Source organism: Platalea leucorodia (assembly GCF_965183815.1).
Source record: "Platalea leucorodia genome assembly, chromosome: 4".
In the NCBI taxonomy this organism is placed as follows: Eukaryota; Metazoa; Chordata; class Aves; order Pelecaniformes; family Threskiornithidae; genus Platalea; species Platalea leucorodia.
Window position 1 is genome coordinate 75,396,965 of NC_138826.1, and position 22,605 is coordinate 75,419,569.

At 38.6% G+C, this 22,605-nt stretch overlaps 1 protein-coding gene across 1 annotated transcript in view; it reads left to right on the top strand.

The window, feature by feature from the left end:
- ANKS1B (ankyrin repeat and sterile alpha motif domain containing 1B) overlaps window positions 1-22,605 on the top strand; it is a gene marked incomplete at both ends in the record, with an annotated part of 442,459 nt that overhangs the window by 265,199 nt on the left and 154,655 nt on the right. Inside the window, 2 exon segments of the mRNA XM_082308774.1 lie at window positions 5,612-5,710; window positions 19,037-19,189. Coding sequence (XP_082164900.1) covers window positions 5,612-5,710; window positions 19,037-19,189 — 252 coding nt within the window.

A 22,605-nucleotide genomic window follows, 5' to 3' on the forward strand; every position in this document is an offset into this window, starting at 1 on the left:
CTCTAGTCATTTCTTGCAAGTCTCTAAGAAATAAACTCTCTTACCTTGTGGAAAAGCTATGTTGTGATGAAAATTTATAAACCTTCTGGCATACGATTTAGACAACAAAAAAGAAAAGTCCTGGTTATTCAATGTGTCCTTGTTCCCATTGGTACCAGATGCCTGCTCCCTTCCTTCCCAGTTATGCATTTGGGGTGGAAGGGGTAAGGAACAATAGAGCTCTTTGATGCTGTTGGTCTGTTTTCTATCATCTCTGACTTCAGTCTCCAAGCATATATAATGGCAGAACATTCCCATCTGTCCCTGCCCTGCTCCTACCTCTCTTATCTGAGGCAGGAATGATGGTACTCTCAGGTACCCCAGCTAACTGTACTACCTCCCAAATTCTCTTTTATTCCTTTCTGCGCCAAGTCATATTTCCAGCAACCCTGAAAACCCAAGTATGAGGCCTGTTGCCCCAACTCCATTCAGATCCCCCCAGCTGTGCTCCTGCAGTCTCAGGTCTCAATCAGCCAGGATGAGATTCAGTGCAAATACAAAATGTTGATGGTGCAGCAGATTACTACCTGGGTGGCTGGGAGAGGGCAAAGGAGAGTGTATAGTGCTCCCCAAGCAACAAGACTGATGCAACCACCAGTGCTACCCAGTCTATACTGTATTTACCTCAGAAGTCATCCTTCCCTGACCCACACCAACTCTGCTCTTGGGCAAACCAATTTCCAATACACCAAAAGCATAAAATGGTTACCAGAAGTTGTTGCCACTTCCAGTAGCACTTGGCATCTCCAGTTGAAGTTTATCTCAATAATGGCTGCTCAGCCAATGAATTCAACTCAGCCTGGTGGGTAGCAGCTCTTAGACACCAGATTCACTACTTTTCGTTCTCTAGCTGACATAGTTGAGCATAGAAAAAGCTGGGTTAGTTGCCAGCCTATAGCCAGAACTCTCCTAAATCTTCTATTTCTTACATAACAATCTTTTCTTTTGTAAGAGAGAAAAAAGCTTCAAATGCAAAATTAATTTTTTTTTTTCCAGCCAGTTTTTACTCAGTTTACGTAAAGTAATTCATATGCATTTACCTCCCCATTGAGATTTTTTTTCCAGAACTTTGATTGCAATGAAAATCTATGAAACCTCTCTCCAGCCTTTATCGGGCTTTCAATCTATTACCCAAGATGAAGAGCAAGAATAAGACCAAAAAGCATATGCAGGTGGTTTGTTCCCCACACCCTCTCTCTTCCAGCTTCAGTGGTTGAGTTTTCAGATAAGTCTAGTGATACATCTTCCAGCTGTTTTAAAGCTTCTGTACCATTTTTATTTTATTTAGATGACAGAATCAGACATTGGAATTTTTCACCATAGGTCTCATGCGCAGAAAATATATGAAGATTAAAAACATAGGTACAAAAGGGGCACAATGAGAAACATACAGTCATGCCTGCCATCCTAATACGTTCTTCTAATCCCCATATTTTATTACCTTCAGAGACAAATATTCAAAGTGCTTTTGTTCCTGCAGGATGTAGAATGCGTATTAGTCTTTTTTTTTTTCTTAAGAATCTTGAAAGTTGTTCTCTTTTGATAGTAAATGAAATTGTCTACAAGTTTATGAATCTTTTGCTTTGATTGGATTTTAGAGGTTCTTTGAGCTGTTTAATGTATTGCAATTAGGCTGTTTTTAATAGAGAGAGTAATTTTTTTGCTATAAATCTGACATACTTCAGATTAAATTGTTTTCTAAAGATTCTGTATACATTTATCTGTACTTACATACATTTGGAATCTGGTATAAAGGTCTAACCCAGCAGTTTTGCGGAAAGCTATATTAACTTCAGGTAGAGAGTGCCAGAGGTGATTTTGTGTGGAACAACCCAAATAAATAACAGTAAAATCTTTATCTTGTAGTCTACCATTATGTATTTTGTTCTGAACTTATTTATAGGAACTATCTCAGATTTTGGCAAAATTTCTGGGTTTTTTAAATTGTGTTGTTTTTCATATGCCTCCAGTCTCCCACATGCAGTCATTTTTCCTTCCTTCTTGAGCCCAACTGTTCTGTGAAACTCCTGCCTTCTTACTCAGGAGATTGGCTTCCTGTATGTGCTTACAGGGAAAAAGATTATATTCCTGAGAGTTGTGCAGAATTACAGATCCCGGTGGGGGCAGCTACACTCTTTTCTAACTGGAACTTCAGAACCAGAATCTTTCTAATTCATAAGTAATACTCTCTCTTATGCATTAACAAGACAGGAACTTCAGCAGTGTAAGGTGAAGTGAATGAGATCTGAATCTGTCCTAGTATAAGCAATTTTGATATATTCTTATTGCTTTAATTCCGAGAAGTAAATTTTCCTTCCAACTAAGTTTTCCCATAGACTTAAGAAACTACAATATCACAAAGCCTTTTATGTTTTTATTACATAATAAAAGCATAATAACCCCAGTAGAGATTGCTGTCCCATATTTCCTGTTACAAGACCCAGTTCTGTATATAAGCATATCAAAGTTAAATCTTTGGACTCACATTCTCTAGGTGTCTACTAGAATAATTTCGTTTCGGTGAATGTTTCAGCTAACATAGCTCAGCTATTTTAAAGACTGAAATAATGTGAAAAGACATTCTTGCATTAATATTCATTTTAATTACATTTACCATGTCATTGCTGTAAAGTTAATTGAGGTTAAATTTGGCCCAGCTTATAAAAAATGTGTGCATGGCAGCTAAGAGCAGGGAGAGAATTTCTCCTCTTGTCTCTGATATGCTGCCGAAGGAAGTGAGGTTTTCCTCATTCTCAACGTAGGAGCCTATGGAAGGAGACTGGAGGAGCGCAAGAAGAGGAATCAGGTAAAAAAAGAATCAGGGACTGGGATTAAGGGGAGAATGGGAGCAAACACCAGGGAGACAGGAATAAGGGGGACTATTTCTTTCTCTTCAGAGGCATGTCTGCAAAGGAAACAGCAGCTTTCTACTACTATCTGTTTACTCCTCTATGTTAAGCAATAGTGAGTATATACTGAGTATCTAAAGTTTCCTGGTTTGCTCTGGTGGAAAGATGAGGAGCTGGTTTAGCTCCATGGCAGGAGACAATGAAGTCTGTTTTACAGGAGGGATGTCTGCTACTGTTGACACTGATGGTAACACACAGGAAAAGCTCCAAAACCTGAGCACACTTAAAGACCAGGTTGTTGCCTCCTCAGACAGGGGAGAAGGAGGCAACAAGAATTCCAGGCTTTCCTGAGTTTTAAATGTTTGATTTTGTAACCTTAACATACTTTCAAAAATATATAATACCAACTGCAAAGAAACAAAATATATGAACCTAATATATAAGGAAAAAACAATAGGAAAGAATTAATAAAATAATGCTGTCTCTGCTATGCAGCAACTTTGTGTAAATAGACAGGATTTTTCCTGTGCTTAAGTGTTAATGAATTGGGGTTTAAACATTACAATATTTGAAGCTGGATGCCAAGGTTACTGACACCAGTAAACAGTGTGTAGTAGCTCAGTGATGAGTCTACCGTCATTGTATGTAAACATCATGCAGTGATGAAAGGTGAAATCTGAAAAACAGTGAAATGAAGTGAAAGCAATAGCTCTAAACAATATAGCTGCATTTATTAAAATGAACGAAAATGTATAGTCTTTGTTTTGGACTGGAGCCTCAGTTGGCTCAGTTTGCTTGTATCAATTTACGCTAGCTATTTCCAGCAGCTGAAGAATCCAGCCCAAAATGCAGGGTTTTTTTCCACAGTTCTTCCTCTAGGTTTACAGCCTCATTTAGGTTATTAAAGGAGAAATGAAGAAAGGGGAAATTGTATTTTGTATGTGTTTACCAGGGAGATGAAGGGGGTACTAACCCCACCTCATCGCTATCACTGTTTGCACAGCCTGTGCTGCATGCACTCTTACACCATGTGATTTACTTAAACCGGCATGATTGCACAGCTTCTCCCTTTAGAGCAGGTCTTTGCCTGCCCCTGTTCTGAATGCTGCACACAAATTCTTTCAGGATATGATTTGCAGACTTGTAGTCTTAAATCATACCACTTACTGTGAAATATAATTTTAAATGTAATAGCTTTGCAAAGTTTCCATGATTGCCTTAAAAAAGACCTCCCCTAGATTTTGCACGATACTCTGCAGAGTAGCGCTTGAGAGTCCTCAAGAGTACATCTGTAAACTAATCAGTCCATCTGAAAAGAAGATTTAGCAGCTGAACAGGGTGAAGTATTGCATATGCCAGTGTGCTTTTGAAAGAAAGCTATGTTGCTGTGGGACAGGAGATTTGATATTCAGAAAGAATTCGTATTCATTATTAAGACCTGATTCAGCAAAGTATTTAAGTATGTTCTGTTATGGACCTATTAGCTTTTCATTTTGCTGCTGCTTAAGAGCTCTACTGAGTCAGAAGCAGCAAGCCAAATGGAAAGGTGGAGATGAAGTTTTTCATGGATTTGCTCATGTAAAGCCTATTTCATGATGATGTTAAATTAGTACAAATAATAAGAATTCTTGCTTCTAGCAAATTAGTGTTATGGGACTCCAACAGGGGTAAGAGTTCAGACAGGTCATCTGATTTTTGCAGGATTTTTTCACAACTGTAATAGTTAGAAGCTTTTTCAAAAATAAAAAAAAAAAAAAAAGAGTTTTGTCTGAAATTAGGTAGTCTAAAAAAGCAATACAAGATTGCCAACCTACTTTGAACCATCATGATTTGATCCCTGGCTGCAATTCCCTTTCTGAGCTACTGTTGTGCCTCCTGTGATTCCCAATAGTCGCTGTCAGCTAATCAAGTACCTTAACCTTCAAATGCTGAACTTACTATCTAGATGGTGTCAGACTCCTTGAACTTAGGAGTTGTATTATCCTGTTTGTGGAGCTATAGGTCCTCTCCTAGTGGTAGCAACTCCTAAGAATAGAGGCTTGAATTGTGGAGTCTTATTTTATGGACTTTTGTGGGCACTTATTTCATGCATTGTTTGAACAGATGGTCTTTTTCAGCTGCTTGCATGTTAGGAGTTATTTGACCTGCCTGCAATCAGGGAGATAAGAGCAATGATGGGTAAAGTTAGGACTGCACTGGTACAGTTAAATTCAGGGGGTTGAGGACCGTATGGGGTTTGTTGATACCACTCCCCCTCTTTGGTATCTTCACCATTTTACTAGCAAGGAACTAAATAATTTTATCCTCATCCACTCTGCTCATCTTATTCTGTGCTAAGTCTGGAGAAAATGAACATCATATATAGCTGGGTGAGGTAGGAGGGGAATGAAAAAAATGAAGTTTCTGAATATTTCTCTAGTCATGTCCTTGGTTTCAATCAAATGAAAGAAGGTTCACATCTGGTATTTGGCTCGAGTGAGAGCTACAATTTCTCCACTGGCAGTGCTGCCAGCAGTATAGTAATTGTCCGTGAGTTCAAGCGCCTTCCACCATATTTTGTCATCATGAACATGAATGCAATCATTGGTAATTTATAATTCTTGTCAGATACTATAAGTTAAGCAAAATGCTCTCTTTTAAACGGAACAGGAGGGCTTGTTTCAGGCTATTGAAGGCATCTGCTATTTTTTCATTTTTATTCTACCTTTTTTTTCCATTTTTAGGGAAGCAATGTAATGGAGGACCAGGATCTCTTGGAAATAGGAATCCTTAACTCTGGACACAGGCAGAGAATACTCCAAGCAATCCAGCTTCTCCCAAAGGTATAGTTTCTGTTATTATCCAAGCGAGGGAACTAACACCTACAGCTTTCACATTATTTAAAACACTTTTTTGAATGGAGATAAATATAACTCTCTACTGGTTTTGTAGATATGTTTTTTTGCATATGCAAATGTGGTATAATGTAATGTCATTGCATTGGACTCACTTTGTATAGATGTAATTGACAAACAAAGCAAAGGAGAGTAAAATCTGTAATTTGAAGTGACAGCTGTTTAGAATTTATTTTCATTATTTTTGGCTTTTCAATCTGTTTATAGATTGAGATTATGTATGTGTAAATAAGGCTGTCAATGAATTTCAGATGTTTGTCTTTACATAGCAGTTGGCCTGGAAATACTCTGCCCCTATAAGTATTCTTAAAAGCCTTGGATGAAACATTGTTTTCCTAATACCTGCCTTTCATGTAAGATGCAGAGACTTCCTGCAGGCTTCATATTTGATTTGCTGCTGTGTACATGAATTTTGCTTCTCAGCTGTGGACAGAATAACTTGCAGTCATTTTCCCAATCATTTTTGGTGCTAGCTGATTTAAGCTATAGATTTTAAAATCAGTGATAGAAAGGGATTGTTCTTATATTTTGTGTACCAGAATATATCAGTGGAGGCTTCTACTAGCATTCCAAACAAGAGAGAGAGTGGGCCTAGCGTGAAAACTTACTATTTGATTTTGGAAAGCTGTATAAGGAGAAGGAATGAGGAGAAGTAGACACCAGTAAGGCTAAGAAGACTGCCACATGTGATGCAGATACTTAGTGCAAAACACTAGGGCAGGAATACAACCTAGTGTAAAGTGTGTGGAGTGTTCTGGGAGCAGCATGTGTAGAATAATTGAGGTAAACAGAGATTAGGCTGCTTGCAGTTTGATAATACTGGAGAATGAGAAGAGTTATTAAAGGACTTTTCAGTCTAGAGCATGAGGCTGACATTGCTGGAAGAGGCTTTTTGATGCATCATGGCTTACTGGATGGATCACTTGTAGAAGAGAACAACGATTTCTTTTGTATGGGAAAAATTAGAAGTTGTGAACAATTTCTGTATGTGGATGTGTTAGTCAATCCTTATATACTACAATATGAGTCTGTGCACGGAAACACCAAAGATTATTAAAGAAAATAATATTCCACATACCATATTAGGCAAGTGCGATAAATGGTACAAGTAGTAGGGTATATAAAAGTAGCATTTGATGAATTACAGTAGATATTTAAGGTTTAACTATGAATTCATGAATTTTTCAGCAATGCTATCATTCAAACAAAATTTTGTAATCTTAATCCCTGCTCTTAGCTGATGAAGTATTTTTTCTGGTTTTCATACTTCTTAGAGAGATCAGCTTTCTTGTATTCTTGTTTAAATTTTTCAAAATTCATGAAGGGATTGTTAATATATCATAATTTTAGTGCTATCTGCACTCAGTAACTGGTGTTTATGAAAACATTGTTAATAATGTGTGCTTTTGGACTAATGTTGAGACCAGATTCTTTCATAAAATTCCAACCGAGGTCTCTTTAAAATGTGCATAATGTGAGAAAGGAGGACAGAATCAAGATCTAGAGATACTCTTGAAACCAGTTGAGAACAAGATAGTTATGAAGTTGCTTGGAAGAATCAACACAGAATGGCTTGAAACATGGGCTGAATAACGGTGAGGTAGTCTTTAGCAGCTTCCCTCTTGACCTAGAAAAAACAGTCCTTAAGGACCACGTTTTTAACATATCTTTGATGCAAGAATGTTACACCAAAACAAAGGCAGTCGAAAGCTGAAGCTGTGCATCACGTTTCTTCACTTAAATGACTCAGCAACACAAGAGAGCTTACATAGTAAAAATACATAATTTCCTATTCAAAACCAGGTTTTCTGAAAGGCACAGCTGTTGGAATAGTTATGGGGCCCAAAAATAGGGATCATGCTAAGTTTTATCTAATGCAACCCACCCTTGCTGTATTCACAACAGCTTGCTGAAGACCTAAAAAACTTTCACATCCTGCAAGGAACCATGAAACATTTCTGTATACCTATTTGTTTGTTGATAAGTTTAGGTCTGTCATCATGCATTCAAAATAGTGCATACCATCTAAATATTTTAAGATCTCAAACCATAATTGGAGTCTTACTAATTTCAATCTCATTAGATAAAAATTCTTTTAGTTTGTTTGTTTTGAACATGTACCTCTTTTCTGTTCCTCATTTAATTTAAAACTTGATGACTCCTTGTGTTTTAGTACTTAATAACATTGCTGATGATGTTATTTTTAGTTTTACTATTAATGTTTCCTGTCTTGTGATACTTTTTAACTCAGATTTTGAGGTGGAATTTAAGTGCTTTAAAAAACATCTATGGAACAAGACTTCCTTAGAGCCATATACTCAGGCAGTATTGAATAAGCCTAGAGGGTAAAAATCAAGCAACAAATCTATTTCCAAGGTTTTAAAATACTCTTTTTTTAGAGTTCTTTTTTTTTATTCTCATCAATATTCATCTCTGCAGCCTGAAAATGCAACAGGCATTTAGTGGCTGAAAAGAAAGACTGTCTTTTTTTACTCATAATTGCTGGTTTCCTAAAGAGTGATGAATTTCAAACACCAGTAGCCTGTTTAGGAACCAAGTTCTAGAGCTTGAAGTAGTTTTAAATAGGAAAAAACCCCACATATCTGTCCAAATATAGATGAATTAATGATTGTAGTTTCTTATGCAGTGTTTAACCAGTATAAAAAGGTATGTTTACCCAGATTTCTCAAAATATTTTCCCCTAATGATTCTGTATTTGAGGAGAACATTTCATCAGAGGGTAAACTGGTATGTTGGTAAAAGACAGGCAGAGTTGAAATCTTTCCGTTAGATTTCTGCTTTTCAAAACACCTTTTATTTTTGTTGGATTAGAGCTAGTAGCCCAAATTCTCATCTTGCACTAATGTAATTTAAGTTATTCAAGTTTCACATTAATATTAACTAGAGCACTTTATGTCTTATTATTATTAGATAAGGTTAAGACACTCCAGCAGAAATATAATTTGTAAAGTTAATTCTTTAAATGGAAATATTTTATACATGACATCAGTCTTAGAGCAAATTTCGTAGCATAGTTTGATATTGCATTTAAGATTTTTTGTGTGAAGAGAATGAAATCAATAAATGTTTGGAGAAGGATTTTATATGTTTTATTAAAAGGAATTTCAGACATGTCAAGAAGTAGAGACAATGTCTAAAAAGATACTGAAGTTGCAAGCACAAGGACTTGAGAAAAAAATTAATACTGAGAAAAGAACTGTGTGCAGGATATGCTTAATTGACTAAGAAAATAATAGCAGTCATGACGTAACGTTTTAGCCCCACTTAAGTGACATAGGAAACCTAAAGAGCAGTGTCAAGTTATTTTGGCATCCAAAACCTGTGTGCAAGCGACTTCTCAATGGGTTCCTCAAAAGCTAAAATATTTTCGGAAATGAGAATTATCCTAGCTTATCTGAGAACTTGGATAAGAAAAAGGATTGGTTTTGTGTGGGATGCTCAGTGTATGGCTGCTTCTCCCAGCGCATAATGGGAACACATTCTCTCATTTGACAGATGGAAGAAAGATGTTAGCTGAAAGCAGCTTTCTCCTGGCTTCAGAGCTATTCTTAAAGTATGCAGCTTGTTCCTTCCTGCGTGGAGAGGTCTCAGCACAAAGCAAGTTTGGGAATATTGTAGCAATGGTGTGCAGACAGCCAGACGCTTTCCTGGGTGCTTTGCAGAACCAGATAAGTAGGATATGAGCAGGCTATGAGCACATGCTCTCTGTGAGTAGTGTTATATGAGCAGTAAAGCTGTGCTTCCAAAAAGTGCTGGATCTATTACTCATATGTAACACTCTTTTGTGCAAGCACAGTAAGTCTGGCATTTAGGAAAACAGAACTACTGTGCATGTGCACATTAACTATGCTGTGTACGTAACAGAGAAAGACCACATCATATGTTTGCTATTGCTATATTGCTATTGGCTTAGACATCCCAGAGCTTAGCAAGCTGATTTGAATCCTGGTGTTTAATTCTCTCCCAGTCAGCACGGATAATAGGTAGATCATTCCAGCTGCCATTCCTAAAGATAGTGTCCAAACTAGGAGATGCTGCAAAGTGGGTATCATAACATTTATAACCCTTTCTGGCTATGACTCCTTGGTTCTGGTCTGCTAGAAGTGAAGATGAAAAACAGAATTCAAAGGAAGTGCTTTCTACCCTGCTGGTTTTCCTCCTTCTAATGCCTCTGGGAATTACTTTCCTGATTTGGAAGGAGGTCACTCACCTGCTCATTGCACTGCTTGTAAGACCTTTAACCACAAAGAGAAAAAAGTGTTAGAATCCAGCATAACACATGAACTTTTCAACTCTGAAACACAAAGGCATAGTCTACATTATTTAAGTAATGCAGCACAATGGATCGGTAAAACAAAGCAGTTAGATACATCCATGCTATAGTTCAGGGTGTTTACTTCAGACTAGCTTTAGACTGGTTCCATAGACCAAATGTCCCTTCCATGTATGTGCTTCAAAACTGTCTGATGAAAGCACTCTCACAAACATTTTCCTTCTTAACTGAGCCTATCAGTGAGCCACTCTAGACATGACATGCTGTCATTTATCTGTACCATGTAGATAATAGTAGCATGTCAGTGGTCCTGTCACCGTTGCCCATACAGTATTATTTCTCTTCCTGCTTCTTTTATACTTTCTTTTTTTTGGTTGACTCCGCAATGCCTACTGCCTGTTCTGAGAATAGTCAGCAGGCAAGGCTATAAGAGGGGAAGCGCTATTCTCTTTCTATGTCAACTAGACTAGGATGACAACCTGAATGAGCTGACTTAGACTTTCTGCACATCCTTTTGTCTGAGAAAGAAGACACAGACAATTGCTTTCTGGGAGTATTTGCTGGTGTAGCTGTTCTGCCCCAGGCCTTCACCCTTCATGTGTTCATGAGCTCCATAAGGGCCACTGATGGGATCCACATTCCTGCCTGCAACCTGTCCACAGGCAGCTATAAATCACAAAGACTACCACTCAGTTGTCCCGCACCTTTACTTATTGAGGCATGTTTATGAACATATTTTCAGGTCATCAAAAGGACTTCCGGTACTCATATGGTCCATAATTCCAGTGCTGGATTCAGAGGGAACACTAGCATCTTCTCACTAGCAGCAATAGTGTTAGCATCATCTGGATACTGCCTACCTCTTGGGAAATGCTATGTACCCTCTGTATCACAAGGTCGTGAGACCATACGTATCCAGAAATGGAGCAAGCACCCAGTTTAACTGTAACTCTCTTACATGCTGTGTGAAAGGACACTATGACTTTCACCTGCAAGATAGCAGGCTGCGTGACAGACTGGACACAAACATTTCCAATGTTTCCCAAACTATAGGTCTGGGCTGTGTTCTGCACTGCCCCTGCAAGGACTCAGTTAAGTCTTTTTAACTTTCTAACAGACTGAAATAGCAAAGACTAGTTTCTTCAACACCCACAAGCACAGCCCTCTGTTCTCTTTGAATCTTCTCAGAGCATCCAGGATGGTGCTTGTCTCCAGGCCACTGCACCTTCCCAGATGAAAGGAAGACCAACCAGGAGTGCCTGGAGTAAGACAAGGAAAATGTGATTGCCACTGAATGTCTTTTGCAGTGTTTCAAATGTAATAGGAAGATTACAAAGAAATGGATCTCTGTCTCCTTGTGTCATTGAATTTCTATCCCCACTCCCGCCTCCACACAAGGGAGTGAAGATGTCTTCATGGCCTCTGAGGCTTACTTGCTTCACCCATTCGCTCCCCAGTGGCACTGGGTTAATAAATATATTTATTCTGCTTACTGGTGTGTGGCTGTTAACTTCTGTCTCCAGTGCCATCTGGAAACTGTGCAGGCCATTTCACTATAAAAAAACTCCAGCTGTAGCTGCTAGAAGATGGTTGGGGAGGCGGGAGGAATAGAAGGCTCACAAGGCCTATGTAAGTGACTGCCATGACTTGGGGAGGGAGGAGGAGTAAAACTTGAAGACAGCTAGAGATTCAGGGCTGACTAGGTCAGAGGATACTTTTCTGTGTTCCCTCTCACCAAGAAACCCTTCTCTATGTCCTCTTCCACCTCCTCCAGTGAGATAAGAGCTTTTGTCCCATCCCCTCCCACTTTTCATCTATCAAGAGAAATGATTCATCTCCCCTGTGCCTATGCCTTTAGTTGAAACACTCCATTCAGAGACTGCCTCTCCTCTCTCAGTCGTAGGATGGGCTGTTAGTACATTGTATTCAAGGCATTGTGCCCAGAGGGTCCCCAGCGGTACCTCTTCAGTCTCAGAAATGATCTCTGTCTGCACAGCATGCCGTGGCCAAGTTCTCTGTAGCTGTCTCACATGCAGGGGTTCAAAGGTCTCCAGAGAGGCACCAAGGTGGCCTCCAGAGGTGCCATGAACAGCCAGTGGTTCATAATTGCTGCTGCCCAGCCCCAGAGAATGCATTTGCTAGGAAGACATCCAGCATTAAACAAAAGCTAAAAATTATAGTGACTAATGACACAAACATTTTCCTGAGGGCTGGCACAGCCCACTATGGACTGGCAATGACAGAAGCTGGTCAGTGTGGCCTAACAGAAGAGGCAGGAGCAGAACTTGCAGTTGTGGGAAGAACAGAAGAGGTTCCAGCAGTCACCACAGTCTGTTGCAACTTGAACACCCAGGAAGGGTCTGCAAGAATGAGATATATAAGAGTGTCTATCCATGGAAGCAGCATTTCTTCCTCAGGATGGGCCCTGCCTCCTTCTTTGTCTGTCTCTGGTTGCTTCTGCAGCTGGCCCACTGGTCACTGCACAGAAGCACAGTTAGACACCTCCGGACTCCTCACAGCAGTCATGAGGTCAGCAGCCTCCTGATACTGACACCAGGTTATCCTGCTATCAGGAAGCTTTCAGCTTTCTTACAGCACAGGCTGATGAACAGCATCATTTCCTTGGGGCTCTAGTTAGCACTCTGTGGGATCTTCTGTGAAGGTGAGGAGATTGATGGGTTTTTTGACCATCACAAAAAATAGCATTAGTAAAAGGTGGATGATAATAAAATCGTTACAGTAGCAACAGGAAATTCAGCGACCAGTTCTGAGCTAGGCAACAGAAAGTGAGGCAATTAAATCAGAAAAAGCATCAAGGAAGGAAATTATATGAGTCATGAAGAGCTAAAGGCAGTTGACAGCAAGTACTGCCTCCACCATTTGGTCCATGTGTGCATGTGTGTTTTCTCCCATTGAAGGTAGTAAGTTTATCAGCCACTTGATTCAGATCTTTGTGTCCCTATTAGGGGTTGAAATGTGTTTAGTGCATGACTGGTGCTGATCTTCTGGTTTACTTTCCTCCAAAAAGAAAACTGGATAGTGTGTACCCAGACTATTCTGCAAAGCAAACTAATGCAAAGTAGGTTACTTTTAAATCGTACTGTGGCACCAAACCATAGTACTGTTGGGCCAAAAAGATCACCACTAATTCAACGCCTGAGTGGGATAAAAAACTAAAGGTGCAGTTGATAGCATAATATCTAAAGTAAAACAGGCAGATCTACTCGGGATCCAGCAAAGGATGAAAGTTTGACTTTGGAGATGCCAGTCTGTGCTAATACCCGGTTTTTGAAAGCATGCCTGTAAACCTCTAGCTCTATGCACTGAAACACCAACAAATACCCACAGGACTTCTTTTAGAAATTATATACTCATAGAAACTCTTGAGATCAAAGGCCATAGCTTCCACTTAGTCCACAAATTCCAGATTTAGGTCTTCTTAAGATTACATTATATAAAATTGAAATGTCCTGAACTGTTGCATACATCATCCTCAGTAATACTGAATGAGACCTGTTCTTCCCTTGTCCCAGACATTGCGTCTGATGAAGAACTAGGAGGTCTTTTCAGTCTTCTGGATGTGGATCTGTTTAAATTTTTCCAGAAAAAAAAATGTGTGTGCACATCCGTTTTCCTTTAAATTCAGAAGATGATAGATTCCAACTGCAAAAATCATAGAAAGGGTGCCTATTGCAATGCTGGCAATCTTAGGTAGGAAACTCTGAACTCGGTTCATGGTATTCTGGATTTACCATCGGGGAAGGACCCTGAATCAGGCAGTGCTGTGAAGTGAACGTGCCTATACTGTCTTTTTATAGTAAGCTCCACAAGAAGACAGAAGGCTTTTGATTAGCGGAAAGAAAAGTCAAACATTATTAGAACACAAGCTTGAATAGTTAACTTTTTAAATATGTGACAAGGTAGACAAATAGAAAACCAAACGGTTGCTATACAGCTCTTCCTCACCCACTGGGTCTCTGCAGGCAGGTGCCTGTTTTCACTCAGTGGCTTTCTCAACAGCAGCAAAGTCTTCTCAGGTCCTTAGAGAGTTGTGCCCGTCCCCCATGAGAGCTGCCTCTCTGCCCCTGACTGCAGGCTCAATTTCTGCACGGGCGCTGCAGGCACCAGCTCCACGTGGTGCCCCTGTGCCAGCCAGGCCCCGTGATCTTCAGAAGTGTCACTCTCCCGAGCCTTTTCTTTCACCATTCAAGAGGAGGAACGATCTCCTCTTCCAACAACATGAGTCCAACCGATCACGTTTGTAAAATACATAATATATAACAGACAACTCACAAAGACAGGAAAAAAAGAACTGATACCCCCCCGTTACAATCATCCAGAATTACTCAGATTGGTAGTTGATGGTTTCATACAAGTTCCCAAAGGTGCTGCTTAAATCTCTCAGATAGGCCAGCAGTTTAAAAGAAAGCATTATGTGCTTGCTAAAAAGATCTTTCTTGCAAACCAACACAAGTGTAAATTCATAGTAATCATAGCCATCTTTTAAAAAGCTGTGAAAGTCAAGTCATCTCTTTCTGTTATACAGCGGATAAAAAGCTTGATTTTAATACATGCAGTGTTGAGATCCACCAGATAGTGATATTACCTGTGGAGAAAATAGCCTTAGTTCCCCATCTGTCTGAGAAGATCAGAGAAAACTGGTAATAGTCCATGTTAGTGAATTCACCTTGATGCTTCTGGTGCATATGTGATTACTTTGAAGCTCCATTAGTGTTTATTTGGCTACCTTTCCAAGACAAAAACTCAAGTACCTTCTATCCTAATGTAAAATACTATATAGATATTGCAGTGATGCAACTGTAAAAAGACTGATGTACACACAGTCTCTTGTAAAGGATTTCTCAGCCCATTAGGATGCTACTAGACATTACTGTTTTATTATGAGAAACAGCTGTTTCTGGCTTCTGCTTTCTATTCATTTCAAAGGAAGCAATACTAGTGACAGATCAATCGGACCTAGGAGAGAAATCTCCTATGGTTTGTGTCTTCTTCCATGCTTCGTTTATATCATATTTTCTTAATCATTTCTTTTTCTCTAAATCCTATGGGCTTCATTCCTAGCCTTTTCCATAGTCGGCATGCTAAAATCATCTGCAATGAAACAGCTAACATCATTGATATTGTTCTTTAAAGATAACAACCAAATTAACTAGTAGCAGTGTCTGCAGAAGAACAATACTGCCCCTATTTATGAGCAGTTAATATTTGAATGGCTGTCGTGACTTGAAGCTTAGAGATTTTATACTGCTCTGAGTCAATCAGTGTGCACATAGCTGCTTAGATGTTTGACACCACTGGTATATGTGTTGTAGCTGGTGCAAAATGATTTAAATATTATACATGGAAATACAGTCAGTAGATAGGAGGGTTTTTTTCTTTCAAAAAAAAAAATCAATCAGCAAATAGCATCAGCAAGGAAGCCTACAGGGTGTAAATGATCTGTGAGAGGAGTCTAAGATTATGGTGCAGTATAGAAAAAAAAATACAAACAATCCAAGAGCCGTGACCTATTACTGAGGACCGGGATAAGATGCAACTAAACTGCAGCTCTAATAAAGCAAGGGGCAGCACTTCCAGACAGATATTTCAAAGTGGTTTTTTTTTTATTTAAAAACTCCATAACATTATATATGAAAAGCGGATACTATTAACGATACTGTCATGTCTAGATAACCAATCTGCCTGTCAATAAATATTTGAAAGGAAAACATTCAGCCAGCTATGAATGACAGTTTATAAGCTAGTTGATATTATTAACAGACAGAACAAAACTTTCCATACTAGAGGATGGATACTGAAATTTTATTAATTTTCATATATTAGACATACTTTAGAAAATCTGTTTTAGATAAGAGATTGGTTCTTGGTTCATGACAAAACAAAATACTGCTCTTGTGCTGAAACTGCTGGCAAATATTCTAGTTCTGAGATTAATTTTCTGCAACAGGAGCAGCAGGAAGGGGCTGCTCTGCCAGGGCAGGTGGGCTGGGAGCTGAGGGGGGACAGTGGGGCAGAGAGGGAGCACCCACACAAGGCAAGCGGGGCAGGGACAGTGGCAGTGACTGTGGACAGCCATGTCCCAGGGCAAATCCACAGGGACAAGGGCGGGACAAGGTCGATTTGGAAGGGTGAGTCAGTGGGTGAGGATCAGCAAGGTCCTTTGCTGGGCACAGATGTACCTATGGCATAGCTCAGGTGAGTGTCAGGGACATGGACCTGAGTTCACATGCAGCTCCTGCAGAAGGTGGGGTGGCCCCGACCTTCTCGCTGCTCTTTCTCACACAGGTCTGATCCAAGGCTATGCAACTGCACCATCCCTGACATGGTCCTGAACACAGGCAGTCAAATCTCTGGGGCAGAGAGAGGGAAAATGCTTGCAGAGCCTGCTGCTGCCTCACAACAGAGCAATGTTTCATTTCACGTAGCCTATTGAGTGACCTCATGACAATTTTGTCTATTGGCACCAAATCCAAAGAGTGAAATTGTCACATACATTTCAGTTGTTCTTTGTCTTTTGCTTATTGAATTGTTCAGCTGTGTTTGCTTGCCTGCAGCCCTTTGCAACACACCATAGTAGAGTGATATCTATTTTAACAACCCTTCTGATGGACATCTCCAGTGGGAATTGAGAATTCAGAAACTTCCCGTGCTGTGCTTCTTTTTTATAGAGGCTGATGGGTTACCGGAATTGTGGACCAGACTGCATGAGATTTCTCAATCAGCAGGTCAAAAAAAAATCATGTTAAAATCATCAGGATTTATTAAACATAAAGATCAAATAGGAATAAACAAAAGAAATAATTTTCATAACATGTCCCATCTGGATACACTGAAAATTGTTTCGAAGGTGCTTCGCTTTTCTTTGTTAGAGAAAGAAAACAAAAATACCTTATATCTTTCAAAAGTCATGTGTTCCCTGTGGGCCCTGTACATCTTCTTCATGTCTTCTCTGTATTAGATTTTTCTTCTTCAGTTTATTGGGTCCTTTCTTTTCAAGTGTCAGTTGTTTAAGCATACCTCATTTCAAATCAGCTCTTGAAATAAGCTTCCCAGGAGTCAGAGCTACCAGGGTCCTCCAACATTGTTGCAGTCTGCTGGACAGACTACTGTCAATCTAATATTTGAAGTAAGTCTGAATGACAATGAAAGGAGAGTTTGCCATGCTTTTGACATCTAAGAAAGAACTTCATTCTAAATTAGGATGAAACTAAAGTCCAAAATGTCAAGTTCAACAACAAACCTGAACTCTCACTTTCTAATGACTCTTCTGTTACAGAAGTGACCTGAAAGGCTATGATTCCCATTGTTAATTATGTGATTTCTCTTGTCTCTCTTTTATGATTTAAGATAATAATTTCACTATATCATTTAAATATTTCCATTAATATTTTATATCCAACATCTGCAGCAAAAGACCAAAGAGTAAACTGTCATATCCATGATGCAGTGTGCCTGCATCACTCCTCTCTGATACTGCAGGAAACCAAGATCAAGATCATGACATGCTAGCTTTCTGCATTTGAACAGACAGATCGACAAACACTACTGTGGCTTTCAAATGCAGACTTTATTTTTTTTCTCTGCTTTGAATTCAAATCATATTTCAAATAAACTGTGAGAAATATATTGGTTCGGGCAAGATATTAAGATCAGAATTCTCTCCTTTTTAAATTACTTTGACACTCACTTCAAACTTAAGCTCAAACCATTATGTTTCTGTCACATTTCCCTTGTTTCTCAGAAAGTAGGAATGCATGTATGCAGGCAGAAATGGGAGACTGGCTTTCACCATGCGCAGTGTCACTCTTGCACAGTCAGGAGATCCTATGCAAAACACAAGGTTTCTAAACCTCTAAAGCTTCTTAACAGTTTGCTAGTTCGGTGTATTATCAAGTTAGCAATAGTTACACTTCTATAGAAAGATGATATGCGTATAATACTGTTGAATATTGAGGCTATTGCATAATTTTTTCTACATTGTTCTACTTCTGCCACTATTGCAAATTACTTTAAAATTCATAAAAACACTGTGGTGTAACAAGCTGCACAGGTAGAGGCTTTATAAATTTTTATCTTTAATGGCTAGCTTGAAAATCTTCACTTGTGAATTGTGAAAGATAAATTGCAGCTCTTCACTTCTTAGTAGCTTAACAAAATTCAGAAAAATAAGATGTCAGTGGTATTTCTTAGTTTGAAAACAATATTTATGTGATTATGTTTTCTGTGCCCATGTTGCTATATCAATGCAGGTGGTGCGCTTCTGTGTACGTCTTTCTGTCAATTCCATTCCAATAATATTTGGTTCGATTGTCCAATCTCAAGTGACTTTACAGACAGAGAGCAATCTAAAATATTAAATTCCCAGGAGTTCCATGAAAAATGTGACCAGGTAGAGGAAGGAGACTTTTTTAAGCCTCCTCTGGGGACAGAAAAATATAGTGTGGCTTCAACCATTATAAAATACCAGATAACCTACTAGGAGAGATAAATTAGGAATAATATAACCAAGGCAATATGTTTCATTTGCAGTTTGATAGCAAAAGATCTATTCCTCAGTCTAATTTATTCCCCTTCTGTGAAATCTTAGGTGCAAATCTGACATTTTTGTGCAGTCAGTATATTAATAATGTCTCTTTCTCACTCTTTTGCCTTCCCTCAGTTATGGATTCTCTGATATCTAGTAAGAATTGAACTCATGCTACAATCTTAGTATACTCTGGATTAAAAGGCAAGCAGACATAAGAAAAAGATCCAGTGAAAACTAAGTTTTATTAGTGCTTTTGCTCACAAAATTGTTTCATTCAATCATTCAATCATTAAAAGAATGTTGATCAGAGAATAAGATAACTCTAACCCAAAGAAAATAATATAAATAACTGCTGTTCTGAAAGATGTTTAATGAATATTATCAGTAATTCTTACTCATTCTTGTTTTTCAGATGAAGCAGATTGGTCACGATGGCTACAACCCCACCTCTGTAGCTGAATGGCTGGATTCCATTGAACTGGGTGACTATACCAAATCCTTTCTAATTAATGGCTATACATCGATGGACCTTGTGAAAAAAATCTGGGAGATTGAATTAATTAATGTAAGTTGATCAATTTATGGCAGTAGTTCCTCCTAAATACATTATAGTACTTGCCCTTACATATCAAAGAGAAAGCACAAAAGCAAATTGCACTACAAATACTGTCATCAAGTACTGTTAATGATTACAGCTTTCATGCCTATACCTGGGTTGACTGTATCCTTTGCTTCCATTTGCTTTGCCATTGTCTTTAGCATGGTATTCAATCAGCATGATTGTGTCACCCATTCAGGATGCTGAATGACATTTAAAGATGTATTTTGGTAGTTTATAGCTACAAAGCATAAGTCTTTGCTTTTAAAGTGCCTAGTAACAGTACTTCTTGTAAAGATACTTACAGTTTACTTCTTCCACATGCTCTGGCTAAATTAAACATAAAATAAGGAAACCTTAAATATAGTTAATAAGTTATACTAAAGGAACAAAATATTTTATTTAATTATCACTCTTGCTTGAAACTTTGTTTACATGAGTCAGTTAAATTAGATGCCCACATATGGGCAACCATGTGGACTGCACTGCAGAGTAATTTGGAATGGGATTAATTTTGTACTATTACAGTGAAGACATTGACAGTACAGCTTTGCCAATAGAATTTTCATGTGAGTTATATGTCTGAAACTGAGTTGTTTCCTTTTATAAAAGATAGATGATTATAGCTTTGGATCTGCTGTGGCTTTTAAAATCAACTGTATTGTCAGTTTATCTGAACTTTAGGGCAATCTCTACATGGAGAAAAGCCCAATGTCATATTTTATTCACTCTTCACAGACAAAGGGCTGTGCTCTTCGTTCCCATATAGGAGGTACTGCATCTCTGCCTCTAATTAGAGCTTAACTTCCAGAACAGTCAAAGGGCTACCAGTAACCATAGCCAATCAAGCATAAGATAGAGCAGCTGATATGGCTTTATACTGGGAAACAGTTCCCAGTGTGTCCCAGGCTGGAGAAATGGAGAACATAATGATGATGCAAAGCCAAGTTTCAACACAGTAACTGGTGCAGGAAGCCCAAGCAGGTATAGCTCAAGACCAGCATTTAAAGAAAAGAAAAAAAAAAAAAAAGGAGGTATTTCATATTAACTGAAAGACAAAACCATTGTATGTTAGAATTTCTTTTCTTACTGTCACATTACAATTAATGTTGACTAGCACAAAAATGTAGACTAAGGAGGACCAAACTCTGCTTTACATGTTATGTCTGTTGCATTCAATGTATGTGGTAGGTGTATAATTGAAGTCAGGATATGACTGATGCTATTACAGGTGTCTGCTGCTAAGCTATTTATAACTATGAGTCTTTTTTCTATAAGTGGCTGGAATTTTAATAAGAACTGGGGACCCTTTGCTCCAGAAGCTAATATAGATTAACAACCAGCACAGAGTTGAAAAAAGTGGAAGTCTCTGCTCACATTGTCTTCTGCAACTTAATTTTGCATCCCAAACATTTTCCTATAATCAATTCGGAAACAAATTACCCTTTAGCTCCCCCAAGTGGATCATTAAAACCTCATTAAAGGCTTGTGGTTTGATTCCAAATTTGCTTAAACTGATGAAAAGGGAAGTACCTGCACTGAAGCTAACAGGAATACACTTCTGTAAAATTAGTATGAACCAGACCAGTATATGTCCCTCTAACTTTACAGCTGAACATCATGTTCTCGTTTAAGGCCTGTACTTCTTGGGAAAACGCTTCCTTTTGCCATCAGTTGCAAGAAGAAGCTGTTAAACAGTTGTTTAAATATTTGTATAGATATAGATACCTACAGAGATAAATATTTCTCTCCTCTGATATATTATTGGATTATGTTGTTCAAGAGCATAGTAAATAAAACAGTTCTACATTCTCTGAATTTCTATTTTAGTCCACTCAGTATATATTTAATTCCCACCAATCAGTAGTAGCTAACTGTAATGAAATAATGTTTACTGAGAAAATCTGTAGCTTAGAAAAGTATTTACTGTCATTTTTTTGTTTCAATTGAAGGGAATCTTTCAGAAATGGACAAGAAATTGGTTTGAAGCATTGTGCAGTCTGGCAGAACAAGATACTTATCTCTGACCAGCAGGCCTTCTGTCTGAAATCGATTTCAAAGGTCTCACTTCCCATTCAGGCGATGGCAAACAAGAGCTTATTACAGAAAGTTTTTCATAAAGGAATGCATAAAGGTCAAAGCCACTAACTCTGGAATAGGACTCCTGACTTGAGTAGGTCAGAATCCAGGTGCTTGAAAAATAAGAGAAAAAATAGACTCAACATCTTGAAAAGAATTCAGACTACCCTTGGTTTGGTGGTTCTTGGTGCTTAAGTTGTAGATGGAGCAAGAAGTTTCATTTGCACTTACACCAAATATGCAATAAAAATGTATCAAGGGCTACATGTATGATAACTTTTTCATTTTAGCCATCAGTTTAAACAGTTGCAGCCACTGAATTTGACGTAAAAGCCATTCCTGCTTTGATGCAAGGAATCCTTTAGTTCGTATTTGGTGCTCCTTTCCATTAAGCCATTGGGAAATCATCCATGTCTTCTGGAGGGGGAGAAACAGATTTGAAAGTAGAGATAATATCTTTTATTAAGTAAACTACCATAGCTGAAAGGACAGGGGAGAGAAGGGGACATTTAATTTTTCACAAGCCCTTCTTTACATCTCAAAAAATGAAAATTCTTTATTATCATCTTTCTTTTGGGATCATCAATTCACATGCCTGTGGATGAAGTTCGTGAAGTTTTAGATTTTTTTCATAGATCTAAACTAGTAATAAGGTCATCCTTTATCATAATGCATCTCACTATACTACTAGGAGTTTTACTTACCACATGCCTCTGAACTTCCATGTGTGATGCTGACCAAGATACTTTTCTTCTACTTCAGGGCATAAATCTATTCAATTAAGTTATTAAACAAACAGTTCATTTTTTGCAAGACAGAAAGAAGAAAGAATATTCTGAAAGTCTCTCTGCAGCTGGATGAAGCTAGCCTCCCTAAATTCCCTTTATAAACTGTAAAAGATGGTGAAAGAAACGACCATCCAGAGGATGATTCAGGGTGGTTAAATTATGGTTAATTATCTGGATTGCTTCCTAGGGGAGTTTGTCTCTCCCTACTGACATACAGAGATGCTAAGATTAGCTTTAGTATGAGTTTTGATCTGCTAGAGGGTAGGAAGGCTCTTCAGAGGGATCTGGACAGGCTGGATCGATAGGCCAAGGCCAATTGTATGAGGTTCACTGAGGTTCTGATCCTGGCTTGGATCAGAAACAGTGCAGCCAGCAGGACTAGGGAAGTGATTATCTCCCTGTTCTCAGCGTTGGTGAGGCCTCACCTCAAATACTGTGTTCAGTTTTGGGCCCCTCACTACAAGAAAGACATTGAGGTGCTGGAGTGCGTCCAAAGAAGAGCAACGAAGCTGGTGA